The 23,720-nt window shown below is 37.8% G+C and overlaps 1 protein-coding gene across 1 annotated transcript in view; it reads right to left on the reverse strand.

Annotated features, from left to right (window-relative positions):
* LOC149237796 (kinesin-like protein KIN-14L) overlaps window positions 1–13,236 on the reverse strand; it is a 422,935-nt gene extending 409,699 nt beyond the window's left edge. The window contains exon 1 of the mRNA XM_089372799.1: window positions 12,600–13,236. Within this exon, the coding sequence (XP_089228925.1) occupies window positions 12,600–12,809 (210 nt within the window). The 5' untranslated portion in view covers window positions 12,810–13,236. The remainder of the gene's footprint in view (window positions 1–12,599) is intronic.
* Between the last annotated feature and the right edge of the window lie 10,484 nt (window positions 13,237–23,720).

Raw genomic sequence — 23,720 nt, forward strand, 5'->3', positions numbered from 1 at the left:
GTGGATAATGATCACCAGAGTATTTTCTTCATAGTGATTTCTAGTGACAGGAAGTCGGATCAACTACAAGATGTGAAGGAATGAGTTCATCGGAGGTATCACAAATGTCAGACATCAACAGCGTGGATCAGTTCGGCTACAACATGTTCCCACAGACCAGCAAGTGGCTGATATACTCACGAAGGCCTTGGGGAGGACAAATTTCATCTACATCAAAGAGCAGATGGGTATAGTGGAGAACACCTTCCTCGCTAAGAGGGAGTGTTAGTTTTTGGTAGCAGCAGACAAGTGTTCTATTCTCTATGATGTTTAAGAGGTTAACGAACACAAGATCTCCAAAACCCAAAAAAAGTTTCGCAAGAAAATACTTGGAGACACCTCAATTAAGTTAATTAGCCATAATTAAAATATTTCCTAAGTCTAACTTAGAAAAAGTAGTTAATTAAAGTGAATTAATTGAGGAAGTTCGATTTTGTTCTAGAGATTGATGAAGTCAAGGTGATCTTAGCCATCAGTTGAGATGTATTTGTGGTCGTTGAAACTCCAATGAGAGATTATAAGAGCAAGTTGAAGGGCTTGGAGAAGGCATCAAGTATTTTGTGAGCACTTCAACTACCCAATTCCAGGTATTCGACAAGGGTGCAATTGAAGCTAGGGAAGCATCAGAGGCATGGGTTTCAACAAAGATTTGGGACCAGGGGTCCGCAAGAAGTTTCCTCAATATTTTCTAGTGTCCGAGAGACAGGAAGAGGAAGCCAAAAATTCCCAATGCGAGTTGTCGAAGAAGCCATGTTTTAGTTGCCAATTGTCGGATCTATGTCCTGGAGGCAGAGCAAGTGGGTTTCACATGCAGAGGGAGGTAGGACAACTTGCCAAGATGTGCTTTCATGGCTATGTGAATTATCCTCAGCTATATTTGAGCACTTCACGAAGGCAGTACGAATTCCAGAAGGAGATGCGAATGGCTAGGAGAGGCCAAATTGATTGCAAAGGGGACAAGGGTGTCTCCAGTATATTTTTCCAAAAGAAATTGTCGAAGCCTTGCCAGATTGGAAAGCAGATCATTGTACTCTTGAATTTGTTGAAGATAATAATAAAACCCTGATTTGTTGCACTGGTATTCCCTTCAGGGTTTTTCCAAGGACATTTCTCCAAAAATAGTTGTGTCAAATTTTTATGTGTTCACGTATTTTCTCAGTTCCAATTTTTATATTCTACAACATTTTTATTGTGAAGATTGCAATTGTGAATTATTCACTATTTGTCATTAATAAATAATAGAAGACAAATAAACTGCAATCACTTAGGAGAATAATTTCTAGTTAATTGCAATCAAGGAATTTTCATATATGGCAGCTAGTACAACAATTTGTGAGGCCATTTGCCTTTGTAAATCGTTTGCAAGTTTATTTGATCAATAGTTGGATCCCATGATGATTTACTATCATAATCAAAGTTGTATCAAACTCTTTGACAATCCAGTGTTTCATGACAAATCCAAGCACATAGAGATCAATTATCATTTCATACAAAACAGGATTCATAAGGGAGCAGTGAAGCTCCAATATGTATCCACAAATTAGTAGGTTGTTGATATTATGACCAAGCCCTTACAAAAGGAAAGTTTGAAGCATTTAGAGACAAACTTGGAATGGTGCAAAATTCTTCCCTCACAAAAAGGGATTGTTGAGAAATATAGCTTGCGTAGGAGCTTCTTGCACAGGTTAGATGTGAATGTGCAAAAAGTAGTTTGAGACAACTTCTAGTAACCACTTAGTGACAATGGGAAATAATATCTTGTAATTTCACTTAAATAAATAGAAGTGAAAGTTAAATTTCCTATGTTCTCCTAGACTTAGAAATTTAAATGAAATATCCTAGAGATTATAGAATATTAATGAGTTGGATTTGATCTAATCTTAGACGTACACCTCATCATTGAAACTTGAGATAATGTGAATGCTAGGATTAAGAATATTAGTCGCTAAGATTTGAGAAATTAGTCGCTAGGATTGAGGAGATTAGTTATCTCTAAGCATAAATAGGACAATATAGGACAGGTTAAATACACGCTTGTTTTATTGTACTTTTGTTAAACATGTATATATTCACATGACATCACATTTGATATTATGATATATTATGTTTCAAATTTGAGATATGTTTCAGATTGCTTTATAATAAAAAATGAATGTTATTTCAAGATTTTGAAGAATTCAAGTATAATTTATATTTTTTTAAATTTGAAAAATGCATGTTTTTGTATTTATGAGATGCCTACTTCCATATTTTAGCCATACTAGGTTTCTTCATTGTATATTACCCATACCGAATCATACTCGTATCTGTATTCACACTTGAAAGTTGTTACTATAGCTTGACCCATTATGCTAAAATAAGGTGGGTACCACTTTCATAGCAAATTCGACAACGGTATATTAATATTAATATTAACTAGCATGTGTAGTGCAACGATGATGTGGTAACAATTGGATGGTTTAAAGGCAGTCATACTCCAATGGACCACTAACACCAAATAAGCTTCCCTCTAGACATGTTATGACTTCCTCTTATACCATATCATTATCATTATACCATATCATTATTGTGTATACAGATTGGAGCCCAATGTAGTCACCTTGTGTATATAGTATATACTATATTTGGCTGCATGAACAAAGCTATCTCAATTAATGTCATTACGCCCCCTTGTGCTCTTGGTCATAGTGTATGTGTTCATGCAATTCTTTTGTCCATCCCTTCCCTATTCGCAAAGCACTCATAAGTTACGTGATTACAATTTTTACCCTGAAACTATTTCAAGATACCACTCATTTATTGATTTGCTAATAATAACTAGTTAAAAGTTGGAATTCTGGAATGTGAATTACAAGTAAATTTGAAATCTCAGTTTTTGTAGGTAAAACTCCAACTTAGACTACAATAGTTTGAAGATTTACGTGGTTAGAATCTTGAGTAGGATACTGTTTCGGAATTAGATCCACAGTAATCATTTTTAATGTCAACGTTTCACATCCCTGCTCTTGAACTTTATCACTACTGTGGATCTAATTCCGAAACAGTATCCTACTTACACTACAATTGTTCGCGTAAGATCGTGTTAAGCCAAAAGTGCCATTGGTAGTTCATCATTTAGTCAACATAAGGTTCTTCAAAGAGTAAACAGTTTGACGTAAGAAATCAGCTAGAGCTAAGTGATGTGCTCAATTTTTGAAAGTCAATGTTCTAACAATTTTTTTCCAGAATGAAGTATCAGCAATAAGATCAGCAGCTCTAAAATCCCTTATATGGGCAACTGAAACAGTTTTAAACATAACTAAGAAAATATTCGCAAGAGATGGGGAGTAGCCATAAACATAGTGGTTTAGTATCTTATAACACTAAATACAAATATCTGAAACAGAAACCTAAACCAGTCACATACAACAAGCTTATGTCTGATACTAATAAAGATGAAACCTGACAATGTTTCAAAACAGGTATGCAGACATGAAACAGAACTCAGCACAGGGCAGGGAAAATTTTATGGGCTAAATTTCACCAATGTGATAATCTTCTATGTTCTATGTGATAATCAATTTCCCTTTTTTCTAAAAATAACTTGCCCACATTCTATAGGATATAATTATTTCTCTAGAAATTGCCAAATTTTAGAAAATATATAAAATCCTTGATAACTTGAATATATTTACAAAAGTATCACCAAACTTTTTATAGTTGTCATATTATAAATTTGTAAGATCCGCCAAGGTTTATTTACACTTTAAGATATAAGTATGGATCCTTAAAATTTTCCCTGGCCCAAGGGATTAGCTCAAATGGTTGTTGCCAATGTTGTTGGACATTTGGCTAATTTCATGCCAGCAGGGGCCCAGTTCAAACCCCGTTGGGTGAGGCCCACTAGCCTACGCCAATCGATTTACTAAGAATACCATCCATGAATGTGGGGAAGCATCCCTTGGGTTTCCCTGCAAAGTTTTCCTTGGAAATAAAAAAAGACAAGACAAGGAATTCACAACTAATGCACATAGGCAAACATCATGGAAATTCAAAGCGTGGTGCATTTTGCATTTGGAGTTTGTCAGCTTCTTGTCCCGGTAATGACTTATAGATGTAGATAAAGTGCTTTCATCAAGGCATGTGTTTGTGGTCATTTTCTACTATTCATGATTTTGCTTCTACTATCCCAAATGTTGTAATGTTCCGAGCAATGTTACTTGGGAGCGGGAGCGGGAGCGGGGAGCGGGAGCGGAAGCGGGAGCGGAAGCGGGAGCGGGAGCGACCATTTTCAGAAGCTCCCGGTTTGGGAGCGAATCGGGGAGCGATTTTTTAAAAATATATATATTTTTTAATTTTTGATACATATATGTCAACAAAAACATGTAGAATGATGAAATAGACATAAAAAACATAAATTGATCATTGAACCATATATCACATCAATCATCTAGAAATTATAATCGTCATCAACCATGTCCACAAGTTAGTAAAATACATATTACAACTGCAACATATTGAGTCTTATAAATCATGATTCATCAAATTCAATATTAAAGTTTCAACTTCAAGCTTTCAGAATTGAAAATTCAATAACATTTATCATCATTGATCACCAAAGTAACAAGTTGTACTTGTAAGCCAAGTTTAACCATTACAAGAAGTAATATCGAAGATATTTCTAAGTCCTAACTTCTAACTGTTAACATGATATGAAATGTTAAAAATTTATAAAATGAAACATGAATAATGAGATGAAATGAAACAACTTTAGTCTTTCACAAAGCATCATATTCATAATTCACAATCATTACCAATGAGTTATAATTGCCAAGGCCCGACTTCAAACTTCAAATTTTCATTGTCACAGTGATATAATGTTTACAAAAAATATCATAATGTCATAATGATATGAAAGAGTCAAGAGTCAAGAGTCAAGGACTCAAAACTCAACAGTTATGAAAACTAAAGTCTAATAGAAACTAAAAAAGACAAGTAAACTGTAAATCTACAAGTGGCCCTTGCCACGAGAGTCTCCAGGAGTATAAGTAGGTCGTGGTGGTCTTCTAGGAGTCTCCCGCACAGACCGACGACCAGAACTAGAGCCTCCACGCGAGTGTGTCGATGGAGGTGGCGACAGCAATGGAACAAGACTCGGGCCCCGAGAACTGCTACTGGATGGTGGAGGTGGAGGTGGCATGGCTGCTGCAGCTGCTTCATTTTCATCCCGTACAAGCTCCTCTTCTAGTTCTTCCATATGTACAATGCCATCCTCCAAATTGTCGTCCTCAGGGTGATTGTCCCAAATTTTATATGTGGGATCTTCATTAGCCCGATCACAGTAATGGCTCAACAACCTCAAATTGTAATGCACATAAACCAAGCTTTCTGCTCGGTTTTCGTTGAGCCTGTTTCTTTTCACATTATGTATATAACTGTAGGTGCTCCAACACCTCTCTGCAGAAGAAGAATTTACAACCTGTGAAAGAACTTTTTTTGCCAATTTTGGCAAAAGTCCGTGGCCGCCATATGTTTCCCACCATGTGAGAGAATCAAATTTATCTTTGTCGTCCATTGCATGGAAGTTACCATACAAACCACTGCCACTGAAGTATCTGCCTATTTCAAGGCGCACAGCTGCACATTCCTCCCTGTCAGGCACCAACTTTTCTAATGCTTCCAGATATCCTCTAGTTACCTCTTGATCTAAATGGGGTTTGGTCCTAACACCACCCCCTGCTGCAGGTTTGCCCAACCAAGATTCTGAGTAGTATTTTGGCGTAAGGATATACGCCAAGCAATGTAGTGGAAGGTTAAGCCTATTCCACCGTTCACACACACAATCATGAATCAGTTTGTACAAGTTGGGATCTTTATTATGAACAATGTCTTTTATTTCCCCCAACATGGTATCCATTTGCTCATACACCTCGCCAATCACTGGTTTGTCTGTATCTGCAAACCGAATCATGTTATAAATTGGCTTGGTGAAATCCAATACCTGTCTCACAGTTGTCCAAAACTGCCCATCAAGAGCGGCCTCCTCCACCGTTTCAAAACCTGCCATGTCAGCTACATTTGTAGCCCTTTCCTTTAACACCTGCCAATGTGGACTTGATACCATGCTAGCTAATGCCTCTCTTACCTTCAAAAGGCGCCTGAAGGTGAGGTAATAGCTACCAAATCTAGTCCTCGCAATCTTCAGCAACTCCAATCTCGAGTGACTGCGGAAAAGGCCATGGGTATTGCTATGATTTGTAATAAATTTTATCATTTTTTTTCCTTTCTTGTACAAATCACCAATCCATTGGTATTGTTCATTTTTGTTTTTGACAATATCATGCAACAGAAGGTTCAATGTGTGAACCAAACATCCAGACCAAAATATGTTCGGGCATTTATCCTCAATAATTGCTCCCGCTGCCTTACAATTAGGAGCATTATCAGTGATGACTTGGATGACATTGTATGGGCCAATACGCTCAATTGTTTCAAGCAATGCTTCTACAATGTTGATAGCGGTCTTGAACTTGTCTGAGTAATCATGTGCAGCTAGAAAGATGGGACCACTTCGGGACACAGCAAGAACACTTATCAATGGATTGCCTTTTACATTTGTCCATCCATCAGATACAATGGACACCCCATTGTCAGTCCAAGAACTTGTCATTTTATTCAAAGAATGTGATATTTTTGCTTTTTCATGATCAAGGCCAACAGTTCTTGCCTTGTCATACCCAGGGCTCTTGTATCCTTTAGGGGCATCATTTATGGCAGAAACCATTTCGTGCCAATAAGGTGAGCGTAGAACATTGAATGGTATCCCACATGCATAGAGGAACCTGTAAACTTTTGAATCCACATCATTCCTACACCCCTCATCAAGGAAATCTGATATGGTTCTACGCCTTAAAGATGATGACCCTGTGCCTCCATGTCCATATCCACTGCCTTGGGAGGATGCTGAAGGAGTTCTTTGTGATGGTGAGATTGGTTCAAAGAAACCCCTTGATCTTTTTGTTCTGTATTGGGCGTCCTCCTCTTCCTTTATGTATTTGGCTCTATCTGCTGTTGACACCTTGTCACAAGTTTTGATTCCTATTTGTTTCTCTCCATCCCATGGCCTTTTCCCGCAGAGTTGTCTTCTAGCACGGGTGTATGAGCCTGTGTAATCAGTGTTGCAATGGGGGCAATGAAATTTAGTGGTTCCACCCCCTCTCCCTGTTTCAGCCCTGTGAACATATTTCCACAATGGAGTTTGGTCTTGTTTAGTTTTTTTACCCTCATGTTCACCCTCCTCCACCTCCTCCTCACTGGGGTTTTCACCCATTTGACTTCCTCCGGCTTCTTCATCCACCTCTTCAGTTTCAGGCCCCCTCCGTTTCCTACTCTCCACCACCATAATAACCATAAAAGGGACCAGGAAGAGGAAAATGCCAATAAATATCCCCAGTTCCATGGTCTTTGATGTTTGTAGGGTTTGAGTCTTGAATCTGCAAATTAATTTAGTTTATTGGGATTAATTCATTTAATTTATTAATTTAATTTAAATTAATGATCTTTAAACTCAAACAGGTAAATTAAACTAACCAAATTAACTACCTAACCAGCTAAACTAACTAAATGATTAAGTTACTTACCTCTGCAGGCTTGCTCCTCGCTCCTTGGCACTTGCTCCTCGCTCCTCAGCTCTGGCTCCTTGCTCCTCAGCTCTTGCTCCTTGCTCCTTTGCTCTTGCTCAGCTCTCAATCTCTTGCTCAATGAAGTTGAAATGATTTTTTTTTGGCCCATTGGGCTTATAAACTAAAAAAAAAATTCTAAAATTTTTATAAATTTCGGGTCCGGCGGATTTTTTTTCCGCCGAACCGCTCCCGGCCCGTTTAAAATCGCTCCCGGAGCGTTTTTTAATGCCCGGGAGCGATCAGGGAGCGATCGCTCCCCGATCGCTCCCGGGCATTAAAAAACGCTCCGGGAGCGCGGGAGCGATCGCTCCCTCACAGACCAGGGAGCGCAAATTTTTTTACGGGAGCGCGCTCCCGAGCCGCTCCCGCCCGGAGCGCGCTTCGGGAGCGGGTTCGAAGGGGGGGGGGGGGGGGCGCTCCCCCGCAAAACTGGTTCCGAGGAAATTAATTGCCTAAGGGACAAAATAGCCTATCGATCCCCACAGGCTATAGTCCTACATAAAGGGTAAAAACCCATAATTGCCTAAGGGACAAAATAGTTTATCGATCCTCATAGGCTATAGTCCTCCATAAAGGGGAAACCCCAAAATACCCAATGTCTGGTCGAGCTTTGGGGCAGTTGGGCGAAGAAACCCAAAATTGGGGTTTGGAGTAAAGTTTAATCAATCAATTAAGAAGAAGATACCCCTCTAGGAAAGCTATCAATATCAGAGGGTTCAATTCATTTTGGATCATCATTATGGATTATCTCATTTGTTTCTTGAGCATTAGCTCTGAAGGTTTTAAGACCCCTTTTCTTCTTGTCAATTTCAATGGTGAAAGATTCCACCCTAGTTGACATCCCTTCTCTTTCTTCTCTTTGTTTGGCACAATACTTCTATCTGATGCAGCAAGCTCTGTGATGGTGATAATCTTTGTTTGGGCAGCAAGTTTTGTGACGTCTTGATCTCTATTTGGCAACGAGATCTTGTGGAGCTTGATCATCTCTATGTGGCACAGGAGTTCTTATCTTCTGTTTGTTCCTTGGATTGGGCACAAAGGCATCATTTGTAATTAGTGAGGGTTTTGTACATGCTTGCGAAGAACCAAGACAAAGCAATATTCCTTTTGAAGCATTCAGATTCTAAGAGCATAAATTTTGGGGGTTGTTTGGGCAGTTTGAACCCTAGTTCTCTGAAACAAAACCTATCTGAGATGACCAACGAGGAAGGAATATAGGCTGTAGTGGGTTGAAAATTGTTTTTGGGCCAGCAATAGGTGTGGTACTGAATGGAACAAGTTTGGAACTTAAGTTCATGATCTATGCTTGAAAGCAGAGCCATGTTTGTGGCTTAAACATGGATCTGTGGCCGAAAGAGGAACCCTGAGAATGTCCAAAGATAAATCGATAGGAGGAGCCTGAACAGGCAAGTGAAGGCATTCGCCTGCAGCTTCATGTCTACTCTGCAGTTCGGACTCCACCGCAGAAGGTGCAAGGCTATTCAGGAGGAGAAGATTAAAGACTTCTTGAATTGGTAACAGGACGGAGACCGACTCGGTAGCAAACTCGGACCTGGTACCATAATTAGCAATAGGATCCAGAAGTTCATTGTTTCTTAAGTCTGTGATCTAGGGTGGTTAATTTGTAGACGCAGATCTATAGCTGTTTGTGTGGATTCAAAACTCTATCATTGTGGAACTGAAGTATTTGTGAATTGGATTATATGCTACTTTACTGGGCTTTTCTCTATTGTTAAACAATAATCCGTTCTGTCTGTAATGTTCCAAACTTAAACAAACAGTGATATACAAAAGCCAATTCGATTTTTGCACAAAAAAATTAAACTATCAGCAAATACTCAATACACAACAGAAATGGGAACCAGTTGAGCCATTTTATTTATTAATGGAGCAATGTACAATAGTGTGGAAAGAGCACCTAGGCTTGCCTCAAGGGCAAGCTAGAAAAAACCCAGGTGTCGACAGTAATCCCAAATGCTAGAAGCAACTGCTCCTCTAAAGCTTTGCACTATCTCCTAGTTACGGCAACTGCTGGTTGGAAAGGAGTTGCAAGAAACCCCGCCTCCGGTGCTCGGAAAATGATGAAACTTCAGCCACAAACTCCTTGGCCAAAACCCAGAAAAACTCAGAAAGGGTTTGGCCTGGAACCAACCACCCAAATTCGACCTCCTCTATGGCCTACACCCTCCAAGCAGCTCCAGCAAAACGGCCTGCAAGAAATGGCCACAAAGTCTTCCTCCCAGCTCTGGAAAGGAAGCAAACTTCACCCCGAATGGCTCCTCCAACCTCCACGGCAAAGCTCAACCTCAAGGGCTGATACTCTACCCACCAAATGAGCTCCCCAAATACTACCTCTACGCTACCCAGGTAGTGTGAAAGTCACTGCCAAGCCTGAAGCCCAATCAGCTCCCAAACTCCCCCAAAGGCTGACAATCCTCCTTAGCCTCTCCTTCGGAAAATCTCACAGCAAAACTCTATTGCTCAGCTCCACAAACAACTCGGCCCCCTTTCTCACTACGTCCTCTAGAAATACGCACCACCTGGAAGGAAATGCTACTGCTGGAAATCACAATGTGAATCTCCTCCTGAAGAAATGAAGGAAACCTTCCTAGGGTGGCACTCGAAGTCCCCCGAAGAAAGGATGAGCTCTTCGCCTGAAGAACTCGTGCTAAACAGCCAATGACTCAACTAAGTAGCTCAAGCAACCAAAAGAAATCAATATACACTCATGAATAAATGAGAAGAAAAGAGTTGCCCTCCTTATATAGTTTTCGTGGGGGAATTTTCCCTCCATTTCTTCCTCCATCATGGGCCCCACTTAACCAACACCATGCAAAAGTTATCTCCCCTCTATGCATATCGAACTAGGGAGTGCGTAATTCCCTAGTGAGGGTGGCCCCCATGTGTAACTTAACTTTAAAACAAAACATCTTCTCCTAGTCTAATCTCCTAATAGCATCGAATGGGGTCCACTAACTCCAAAATTGGCCCCATAATACAAAATTAAATCTTGTTCCAAAATTATTTAGGAAGGGACATTACACTGTCAAAAATATTGCATTGTTCTTCGCAAAAGGTTGAATTGCTTATACTTCATATCACTGGAAAAAGAAAGGACAGATTGTCTATTGTGTTGAATTTCACTAATGTATTAGGACAGAAAAAGATTGTCACTGCAGGAAAGTTGAAACCCTAGGGCAGAATTACCCTAGCACATTACAAATGTTGATTTTTGGAGTAGTTTCTGACAACTTGAACTGGGTAAGTTGCAAAATAGATTTTTCAGATCTTCTATTATATCCCCTTTAGAAAAATGCATACAAGTTTTACCACGAGAAATATACAGTGGGAGTGAACTAATTCAAAATTTCAAACCAAAATAAATTGGACTGGTGACTATCTCTGGTTGTCTACAAGAGGTGGAAAATAAAGGCAGCAATTTTATTTGAGGAGATTGCTTGATTTATTAATCTAGATAGTTTCTCCTTTGTGGTTAACTTCAGTTTATCTGCATAATAGACTAAATGCCATCTGCTGTCCACCTTCATTGACCACATAAAGGAGGTAATTTGGGTACCGTACACCATTTCTCCATGCGTAAATTTGGAGATCAAGTTGAATCTGAATATCTGAGAAGCATAGATGGACTAAATTGGGTTGAGTAATTAGCAAGAATCATATCCCAAACAAGGTAATGAGTTTCCCAGTAATCACTAAACACACATGCAATATAGGTTCTGTAGTAAAGATTCAACAAATACATCTGATCTAATTAGAAATAAGTAGAATCACCCACTCCTAACCACAACTGTAATCAGTGTAGTGTAAGTGCCCAGTATTCACCCCAATGCCGATGAATCCAATCTCTCTTTTGTCATATATGTCAGTTTGTTTGGTGCAGACATCTCAAGCCACAGTGAGAATGTGGGTACCTAATAAGCATGAAATTGTGTTTGATCTCAAAAACAAAATTGCTTTTCACAAATAAAACAACTCTGCTGGGCCATATTTGTTTAGTGCATTGAGAAGAAAATGCCATGTAAAAAAATAAACATCTCAAATTCAAGGAGTTGAACGAAATGTACTAGGGAGGAAGGCCGAAATTCCGAAATTGGGCTAGGGTTTCAAACTTGAGAACCAGCCAAGAATAGATATAATAGCATATGCAAATAATCTTCACAATATTTTTTATCTTAGGATTGGTAAAGCTCAGGGCTAAATGAAAACCCATGAGGAACATATTTCTCAGTGTGTGTCTTGGGAGGTTAGTACCACTAAAACTCTTACAGTACTAATAAATGAGTATTTTTATTACAGAATTGCAAGGCCCTGCCTGCCAATATCAAAACCCCAATGGTTAGCATTATCGATATGAGGCAATAGCAAAAGACAAGATTTTCACATGCAGTGGGCTGAATAATATGATTAAATGGAGCATCAGTTAGCACAGAGCTCAATTTCACCTGGTGTTCCTTTGAGTATTACATGCCTATCTAAGTGAAACTTCAGCAGTACATATCTATTCCTTTTCACAACTATATCATAAAGCACCATATTAATGATGCCCCACAAACCTTCACCTTCAGGGAGGCTGTGTCTTCTTCCCATGATGCCCATAATTCTGTGTAGAGTGCAGTAGAATAACTGCCCCATATATCCAGTGTGTATATAGATGTATGCAAGTATTCATGTTGGCCCATATCAAACTAATTTTAATACTTGCAATATTTGGAATTAACTTGGCTGCAAGCTTCCGTTTCTGGAATTGCATGAAACTATGAAGAGTTTTGAACATGTTTATTAGGGACTTGAACATTCGTGGGGTATGAAATGTCACCACTTTACCATCCAACCAAGACCACGTTATACATAGCAACAGCGGAGGTAAGGTCATCATACCTGGACCTGGTCCTTCAATAGCTGGAGCTTTGAAGAAGCAATACTCATTGACAATTCACCTTGAGGAACCCCTGCAACCCCTGCAGATATGGAATATATTCTGGGATTCACCCTGCCATCATCACTTTGCTGCTGATTCTCAAGCGATAGCGTCCTGGGTCCGAAGCCCGGGACCTGCCAACTCCATCTGCTGTTTCTGGAATCTCCCATGGTGGTCCTCCTCTCCGATCGTCTGGCTCCGCTGCAGGGTGGATTGGGTGGATAACAAGTTTGAGGACGATGCGGATTGGATAGGGTGTCGACAGGAATGACGGACTAAATGAGATAATTAATGAATGAAGTAATTCATACTTGGCGTAGTGGGCAGCCTTCCTTAATTAGTTCAGTTTGTGTGGGCAATGCTACACCTCACCTCAATTCAATCCATGGTTGTGATTAACGGAGCATCATGGGGCGTCAAAGACCTGGCCCTCCTCTCTCCGTGGAGCTTCTGATTTCCTATCACTGACCGCCTACTCTGACTCGCCTCGCCTCGCCTCGCATCGCATTTTTTACTCCACTCACCTTATCACACCACCAGCTTTCCAAATGCTTTTCTACTCCTCTCTACGCTTTTCTTCGTTACAAACTACTTTTTACTTTGCTTTGGCTGCAAAGAGTTTCCCCGTGTTCGGATTCATAAAGACATTCACTCTCGTAGTCTCACCCGTGTTCTCGCTACCTGGACAAATTATAGCGTCCATTAATATGCGATTGGTAAACTCACATGTAAGATTTATTATTTTTTAAAAATTATAATAAAAGTAATAATTATATAGCGAATAACTACGTACATTTATACGGGGTATAATAAATTATAATAAAGATTTTGTGACACCAAAAACTAATACATCAAAAAATACTTTTATGCATTGATAGTCTCCTCTCATGAAGGTTGTTTGGATGAAAATATTTAAATGCATTTACAACCTACTTTTATGCATTAATAGTTTGAATGAAAATATTTAAATGCATTTACAACCTCAAAAAGGTGGTGTGACATTTATCTTTATTTTTTCATAAGGTTATATATTCGTTTTAAAAATAAAAATAAAATATATATATAAAAGGTACCACACTAGTTGGTTCGAAACGCGTCGAGAAATGTCTCTCTTTATGTGATTTACGCCGAAGTCCTACTTATAAATATATAAAAGGTATTATCAAATGGGCTTATTTTAAGTTATTGAAAGAAGAATTAGGATCCTCCCTATTTATATTCAATTATTTTAAGTTATTGAAAGAAGGATTAGGATCTTCCCTATTTATATTCAATTTTTATACGATGAGTGACTAAGGCATGTTGTTAATTGGGTTTATCTTAGATTGTTAAATGGAATGATTGGGATCCTCTTCACCTAGATTCAATTTCCACAAGTGACATGATGAGCTTTGATGTAATGGTTTCTAGCCTATGATGTTATGGACTAAAACATGTATATTTCTCATATGGACTCTAAAGTTATTTTCCACATGAATGAATATATATATATATATGGCATATCAATTTGAATTATGATTGAGTTAATATTTATATTACATGTTGAAATTAGCAGGGATTGAAAGATGAGTTGATGGATGACGAGATTTTCATTGGTATTGATATTATACACATGCTTACTCCTCATCTCAATTCTTCTCGAAATAGCAATATGCTTTTTGGGTCATGGTCAACTATGAATTTGGGTCTCCCTATGACTGGAGAAGGAGAACTTTTTTGACACCTTATATTCCCTTAGGTAAGATCTCTAATTCCAAAAAGAGGATTGATTTGCAGGTTTCATCCGAAGACTTAAATGATCGTCCTATCAATCTAAGGATTAGACATTGTCTTTTGAAGAGGCTAGGGAAAGATTTGTTAAATGTAATCGCATATCTAGGAAATTAGATTATTATGGCTTTGAAGGGGAAATTGGAGGTGGTTTGGGATTGAATTTTGGGAAAGGGTCTAAGATTACAAGGAGAGGGAGAAAATTGTGTATTTCCTTGGCTCAAGATAAGACTATAAATTAGCTTTTGGTTAATAAAAAAACTCACTTTGAAGGGGGTTCTTAGGGTAAACAATGTCCTTATTAAGAGTGACCTGTGATTTGTTTCACCTTCAACTACAAAGGGTCAAGTATTCCCTCAAAAACATTAGCCCATAAAAGGGTTGTGGATAAGCATAGGCCTAGCATTATTTTATTGTGGGAACTTATATATAAACGGGAAAAAGTTGTATGTGAATTAGAACAAATATTTGGTGGTTCGTAGTTCATGTTTATTAATTTTAGAGGTGGGTTTGGGAGCCTTGTCTCTGGGTAGAAAATGAGGTATTTTTCATATTCAACGTGTTGGTCGTTTGCATCAAGCTTGGTTATTGTTCTTTATTTAAGCACTTAGAAAAGGAGCTCAAGATCCTACATATATACAACCCTTATGTAGATAGGATTACTTTCTAAAGTGTGGTTTTTAGTTAGGACTGCTTAAGTCAAGGTAACATTATTATTGGGAGGGATCTCAATATTTCATTGGGAAGTTATGAGATGTCAGACTAACTGCCCAAGTTCACTCTATAATATAATAGATATTTTTTAAATATGATGATGCAGAGTTATATGGGATTGCACTTGTCAAACTTAAACCTATCTAGAGGAACAATCGAGTTGGAGATGACATGGTAGCAAAAAGCTTGGACAAATTCTTAGTGTCTAAGACTTTGCTTGATGATGACATCATATCTAAATATTGGGTGAGCTTAGCAGGGGAGTTTGACCATTTCCTAGTTATTCTTTAGTTGACTTTAATTGATAATAGACCTCCTAGTCCTTTTAAGCTTAACCTTGGTCAACTAGATAAAGATGCACGTGTTAGTTTGGTTAAAGAGTAATAGATTCTTTGTAATTGGACTCTAAGGGAATTAGCTACCATTCAATTTCAATCCAATTTGAAAAAAGTTAAGCAAACAATTATTTCATGGGCTCATTTAAAGAAGGGAAGAAATGAAAAGGCATTCATATAATTGGGATTTTGTATATTAGTGGAGGTGTTGGTTTCCTCTCTTTGGAATTAAACATAGAGGTAAATCATCTTGGGAGAATAGAAGGAAGCTCTTAGTTGAAATCAAAGCAATGTGGAGACAGAAGAGTGGAGATCCATGGCTTGATGAATCATATGAGAATTCATTTTTTTTCCATTGGTACACAAACCACAAAAAGAATACAAATATTGTTAAGGGGTGGAAAGACATGATGGTACATCGACCACAAATTTCTAGGATATTGTCAAGGCTAGGGTCTACTATTCTCAAAATGTATACAAAATAGAAGGTAGGGAAACTATGCAGAAGTGTCAAAATGACCTCTTCCTTTCCCAATTTTATAGGAGGCAAGGACAACATTGATTTGATGGAAGACATTTATAACAAAGAGCTACAGATTGTCCTTCATGGTTTTGAAAAGGATAAGAGCTTAAGGATTGATGGTCAAAGTATTGAATTCTTTTTAAGATTTTCTAAGCTTACAGGGGATGAGTTATTGATAGTTATCGAAAAATTGAGAACCTCAAGGAGGATGTTGGCTACATATAATGCTAGATTCATTAGATTAATCCCAACATTAGATAATCTTATCTCGTTTGGTGAAAGTTGGCCTTGTTCTCTTTGTAATTGCATCTATAATATTATTCAAAGGTCATTGTTATGAGGGTCAAAAAGCATTTTCAAAGACAAATTATAGTAAGCAATTTGGGTTTTTTTAGGGCAGGCATTTCCATGAGACCATTAGGATGGCTCAAAAGGCCATTCACACCATAAAATCCCAAAAAAATTGAAGTAATAATTGTAAAAGTTTATTTAACCATGGTTTATGACAAGGTTAGTTGGTTATATATGAGGTTAATGTTAATCCATTTAAGATTATTCATTTCATTGATGAATTGAGTTATCAATTATATAACAAACTTTACTTTCTCGATTTTGATAAATGGTTCAACATCATATTTCTTCAAGCTCAAATGAGGTTTAAGACAAGTTTGTCCTCTTTCCTCTCCTCTTTTTCTAATTGTGGTGAAAGGTATTTGTTGAGGTTCTCAACTTTGAAGGAAGCAAAGAGATGTGGGTCTTTTAAGGGCATCAAAGTTGGGCATTCTTTTTTTATCTTTCACATCTTTTATTTGTTTATGTCATTCTATTTTTCTATGATGGGAATCATAGAGGCATCATGAAGCTCAAGGAGATCATGAATTTGCATAGTAAAACTATTGCGATGATAATAAATGTTGATAAATCCACAATCTCTTTTATGGGGATTTTTCAAGAGGAGAAGGTTTTATTTGCTACTGTATTTCCTTTACCAAATCAGTTTGAAAGATGGTATAAAATATTTATGTTTTGTCTTAAAACGTAATGACTATCAAAATAAAGATTGGAGGTGGCTAATTGTTGAGGTTGAAAAAAGGATAAAGATATGGTGTCATAAGTGATTTTTATGAGGAGGTAGACTTATTTTATTAAAATTTATTTTAGTGGCTATTCATGGTTATTGGATGACATTGTCTTAGATCATAAAAGGGATGTTGGAGGTGAATAGAAGGATAAACATTAGGTTTCTTTGCTCATGTTACAATGAGAAGAAATGAATCCCTTTGAAAAGTGGCAAAAGTTAGTGGTTCCAATAGATTTTGGGGGTCAAGGCTTGAAAAATATTTTTCTCCTCTCAAAAGCTTTAGCAGTCAAGTGTGTTTGGAAACCCATTAAGGAAATGTTCTTTCGTATAACATTGTAGTTTAGAAGTACATTTTACCGAATTTTGTCGAGAATTGGATCAGAAGTCATGTAAAGAATCTTCATTTGTCTCTATCATGTATGAAACAATTATGTCAATCTTTCCGGTAATTGGTGATTTGTTTGTTGGGAAATTTAAGTATGGTAATACAGTAAGAGCATGGGAGGATCACTAGATTGGACATGATCCAATTTTTGTTGTAACACCCTCCTCCTACATTTACCCAAGTTAACCAGTCTGTTGGGGTAAACATGTGACGAGAGGCTACTATGATGTGATTCAACTCCCCATGTATAGTTAAGGCAGTGGAACCGACTAAACCAAACCATTATGAACCTCCACACATGCTACAGAACCTCCAGAAGCGAACCAACCTTTCCAGGTGATCAACCCCTTAGACAACTTGACATTTCACTGACCTGGACCCCTAGTAGCTCCCATGACAAGGCATGCATGCGACTAAGCCCTTCTAGTCACTCCCATAGCAAGGGCATGCCATCAATTGTGGACTTTTTCACTAGTTTTGAGCGAGTGACCCCAGATTTTGTGTCACTTTTTTAGGGTCAGGACTCAAGTCACTGCCCAAAACTTCATGAACACTTCATAAATGATTAATAACATCGAAACAAGAGTACTAATGCAAACATTTGATCAACGACTTAACTGGACCCCTACAAGTCATGACGGCCATTTCGTCAACCATGTCACAAATATGCATTCTATAGGTCATATCAATAGATCTAAGCATAAGGGTCTCATACTTATTTGAGAATTGTAAGGAAGTGTTGATGCCTTATCACAATAGCTGTATTAGCATCTATTAGGTCATATATTCATTGTTCATTCATTTTCAAATCAAACCATGATGGGAGTCATACATCAAGTTTGTCATAAAACATGCTCATAACTAGCATATAATGAACATAAATAACAAGGATATAAAAACCATAAAACCACATATAAACAAGCATATTTACCCATAAAATACAAAAGGAAAGAATCTCTTATTAACATATGCAAAATCCAACCAGGTATGGGCCTTCCACGTACCACCTAACCATAGATTAGCTGAACCATATCTTACTTCCATCCAATCACCCCCGTGTCATATTCCAAGCATGAATGTGGGATCTCATTAAACAAATCCAACAAAACCAAACCAGAGCTTCTAGAGGCCAAACCACCTCAACCCTCAAACAGTGATTCCACCTCACAGTCAGACATCCCTAACCATCACCAGATTGGTCTCTACCCAAGTTGTTCAGGGCTCCAGAGCGCTTGTTCCAACCAGGGTTTCCAAGACTAGTAACTCAACCCACATCTATTGTCGGGCTTCCAAATTATTTCTCCAATCAGGGCTTATAGGGCTAGTAACTCAAACCACCAAGGCCTTCTAGAGTGTTTTTCCAACCAAAGCTTCCATGACTAGTAACTCAACCCAAGCTATTACAGGGCTTCTAGAGCGTTTGTCCAACCAAGGCTCCAAGAACTAGTAACTCAACCCACAGCCAAAGGAACATGAGAACCAACTAGAAAACAATTGGAAAGAAACCCACAACGCCATGGTTATCTAGGAAATGGAAAGGCTAGGAAAATCCATCATCAATCCAAGCATTCCTCCATGCCAATGACATATCATAACCAAGAAACCACATGCATTTGTCATGCATGCCAAAACTAGCAAGGAAACCATACATGCAACTTGGTACTTGCAAGCAAAAACCGTTGTAGTTGTTGATCCCAATGTCCTCTTGCTCTTTCCTGCTCTTCCTTTGCCTTGTTGATCCAAAAGTCCAAGTATGCCATACTCCTCCAAGTGTGATCCAAGAAAAATCTAAGTGTCCAAGAGTATGAGAGAGAGAGAGAGAATAGAGAGCTCCAAGCTAAAAATGACAAAATTCTGCAAACTAATCCGTAGAAGCCTTTTTATTAATGAGGTCTCTATTTTCTTCAATTTTACATTATTTTCCTTCATTTTCTGCTTTACATGCAACCTGTGACCTTTCACCTCCCTTTTCTCCTAATTTCCATCATTTTCATAAATGCCAATTAATGCCACTTTGCCTTTCCAAAGCCCTTGTCATTTCCTCTATCAATTTTCATAGTCATTACTTAATCACAAGTGATCCCCATCACTATGTTTTTGCCCAAGATTCAGCTTGGAATATGTGTCACATCGAGAACAAGACTATATACAAAGGCATAGGCAGAAATATGTCGTGCTAAACCGGGATATCACAGTCCAAGGGATGGCAAGTTTCCTTATCCCCCCACCAATTCGCATCAATGAGTCACCGCTCTGAACAAGGCTATATGAAAAGGCATAGGCAAAAAGACGTCGTGCAGAACTTGGATACCATAGCCCAAGGGATGTCAAGTTGCCTTACCCCCCACCAATTCACATTAGGGAGTCACCGCTCTAAGTCGCTCACCCCAAATTTCCATTGCCGAAATATTGCTACCATACCGATCAAGCTCCGTAAAACTTCCCTCTCCCACCTGCCTCTACGTAAATACACTTGAGCGAGGATGATGTGTTTCACACAAGCTTGCTCTAGTGTACCCTGCCATGTAACCCATCTGCATGTCAACCTCATGGAGAAACTGGGAGGAGGTCAGGCTTAGCCCTCGAAGTCCTCGAGTTTTCCACCCCTGTCGAGGTAATTTATAATAATGTATTGCAAAATAAAAATAAAAATTATATATGAGACAATATATATATATATATATATATATATATATATATATAAGACAAAAATATGTAGACTAGTTATTATTAATCCTTGCCTAAGCAGGATTCTAGCAATCGATTTGCAGTTTGACTATTATTAGTTTAACTTTGACTTATGCAAAACCCATTGTTAAACTTTAGAAATAAATAACGTATTTTTTACTATAATTTAAAATTTTAATTTGTAAACAGTTGATTGGACAAAAAAAATGATGTCTTATTTCACCCTTAACTTCATATGTCCTAGTCTCACCGATAAACTCTACTAACTTTGAAAAGTCACCATATGGATAATTGTCTCACTATTTTTTGCAATAATTTCTAAAAATAGTTACAATTAATATGTGTTTCACTATTTTTTTGCAATAATTTTTGGAAACATTACAACTAATACATGTCTCACTAATTTTTGCAAAGATTTTTGGAAACCATTACAATTAATACGCACCATTAACTAATGTTTTCAAAATTCAATCTTAAAAATCTATTTTCACCATGATTTTTCAAAATATGTTAACACTTACTAACATCGCTCATGTCACCGCTCCCAATTTAATCCCAATTTCTTAACTTTTAAGACTTGTGAGTGTTTTGTTAAGTAACTCGTGACTAAGAGACTCAGGATTTTTTCTTTAAAATAGTTCATGTAAATACTCATAACTAACTTGTTATGGGACTCAAGTTTGCATCTCATCTCCCATAATGATCAAGCTAACTATCCTTTGTGTATGTGAGTCATGCAATATTAAGAATCTCATCTAAAAGGTCAAGGCAACACATCTCCTTCTCCTGTTGATCAACTACAATTCTAGGTATCGTTTAATTCGAACCCACTAGTTGCTCCACCTTTGGAATTTCCATTCTTGCTTTATTCTTTCCCCATCATCTGTGCTCAAATTTGCAAGTGTAAACAAAACAAAGCACTGCCATCTTGCAGGCACTAAATACAATAGGCATTAAAGTCTTTGGTATATGCTTCATTCCATTTAATCCATTTTTCCCTTCTTCTTTCTCTATTCAACAATGTCATATTTATTTATAATGTCTTCAACGCCATACTTAATTACCCATTGGTTTTTTACTCTTTGTCATATAGGTTTGTGTCGAGCATTGGGAGGAACATTGCAAAAAAAATCACTAGATGGGATATTTGCATGAAAAAGATTACAATTTTTTATCACTTTTTGGGCCGAGTATTTTGGTTTGAACCTCCATCTATGAATAGTATCATTGAATGCCATCAAAACAACATATTATTTATTTTACATTTTTTTTGCATTTGCAATATGTATGAGAAAATTTTTATTGTTTCTCAAATACAAAACGCCATCTTAGCACTTTATTTATTTATTTATTTTTTATTTTTTTCAAAGAATAACAATTGTAAGAGTGTTAATGAACCACTTTTACATTCTCACTAAACAAAACTATTTGAACCAATGTATGCAGTTTCACTAGGTGCGGAGATATTGGTTTCTTCATTCAAAACACAAAATTGAGATCATTTCTCTGGGTGATAATATATTGGGCATCCAAGGTCATCCAAAGTATAGACCATTAAAATTTTGTTTAGCCTCATAGATGGTATGTTGGATAATAGTTTTATCCAATAAGTAATACTAAGTTGACCAACAGTTGATTCATGGTGTTACCTCTGATTGTTTCTATTATTTAGTTTTTTTTTTTTTAAAAAGAAACATGGAAGATTGGTTATAGCACCAAAAGAAAAATTTGCAACAACAACAAAAAATCAACTTTTTAGTCTTATCATTGGGGTTAGATGGATGAAAATGACTAATACAAAGTATTTCTCTTTTTTTAAAAGAGAAGGCAAGTAATGAGGCCAAGCCTTCTTTACAAAACAACCAACTTGACTCTAACATCTCGCAGAAAAATTGCAAGTCATTTCTAAAAACATGACATAAAGCAAGGAATATTTACCAATACTCTGAATTTTTAATGCAATTTCAACTTAAGAGATTAAACTCCATATTTAATATAAATATGCAAGGATTTTGACCATATCTTATGTTGCATTCGAGCATATTTTAACATTTATAGAAGCTTTATTTTGCATTTGCTAAAATTAAGCATATTATAAGTGTTATGCAAGATTCACTAGTTCATTCATTACGAGAGGGATTCTTTTATCAATTTCCTTCAAAAAAATATAAAATTTATCACATTGTGGAATATAATAAGTAAAGCTAATCTAAAAAAAAATTGCAAGTCAAAGCAAAACTATTTAAGCACTTAGTTATATTAAGCTTAACTTAGTCAATGTTAAACATAATATAGAGTATCACATGGGGACCCTATGACCATCCTCTTACAGAAAGCAGGACTGGAACTGGTTGATAGCGAAGATTGAACAAAGAATATCCCATTGGAGCTTCAAGTGGCTATCGCGGGCAGGCAGACTTACACTGGTAAATTCGGTTCTTCAGGCTATTCCGGTTTTCTGGGTTGCATTGACTTGGATCCCAAAAGGGATTCTTTATAAAATAAAGCAGATTTGCAGCCGGTTTCTGTGGTCTGGGTCTAAAGAAGACACTGTTCTCCCGTGGGTGGCTTGGGATAAGATCGCTAGGCCAAAAGATTGGGGTGGGTGGGGCCTGAAAAGTCCTATTGACTTCAGTCAATCCTTGGCAGCTAAATCAGGATGGAGAATTATTACTTCGGAGAACCTCTGGACTAGGGTGGTTAAGAGGAAGTACATTGACCCTACTCCTCTTGAAGATTGGATTAGGTGCCCAAACAAAAAAGGAAGGAACTGTTCTGTTATTTGGAAAGCCACCACAGAGGCTTTTAAGGTAATTGAACAAGGTCTGGCATGGCGGGTTGGAAATGGTGAATGTTTGAGGATTGGCAGGGACCCGTGGGTAGGATGCAGTGAAGGTTTTGCCCTATCTCCTGAACTGCTCAATCATTTGGATGAAAAAGGAATCAAATGCCTAAACCAGATAGCAAATATGGAGCAGTCATCTATATGGGGGCAGGCTTGGAAGTCTGAAGATGATCTAGGCATAGATTTCATTTGGAGGAATGAATGGCAGCTTTTTCTTCAGGAGCTTAAAAGATCAAATGTTAGAATAAAGGACAGGCCGGATTCCTTGGTTTGGGCACATGCTGAGACAGGGCGATATTCTCCAAAGGTTGGGTACAATTTTTTGATGAAGAAAAAGGGTTGGGAGCCTCCTGTTTGGTGGGCAAAGCCTCTGTTTAAACTGAAGTGTCCTAAAAAAGCTAGGATCTTTTTCTGGTGTGCTTTAAAAAACAAAATTCCTACTTGGGATATTCTTCAATCCCGGTTTAAACAGGGGCCTGGTAGATGCCCTTTATGTTTAGCAGACTCAGAATCCATCTCTCATATGTTCCTCGCCTGTCCTTTCACAAAGCAAGTCTGGAGTGAAGCGGAAAAGCTCTTGAACGCAAAGGTTAGGTGGGAGGGGGATGTTTTGTCCACAGCCTGGGAATATTGGTGGAACCATTTCCACGAAAAGAATCTGAGAAACTTGCCTCCCATCATCTGCTGGGGCATATGGATTGCCAGAAACCGAAGTATCTTTAGAGAAATTTCGACCCCAG

Source organism: Pinus tabuliformis, chromosome 8 (genome assembly GCF_031772625.1).
Source record: "Pinus tabuliformis cultivar Carrire ecotype Pingquan chromosome 8, CPIR1, whole genome shotgun sequence".
Taxonomy (NCBI): domain Eukaryota; kingdom Viridiplantae; phylum Streptophyta; class Pinopsida; order Pinales; family Pinaceae; genus Pinus; species Pinus tabuliformis.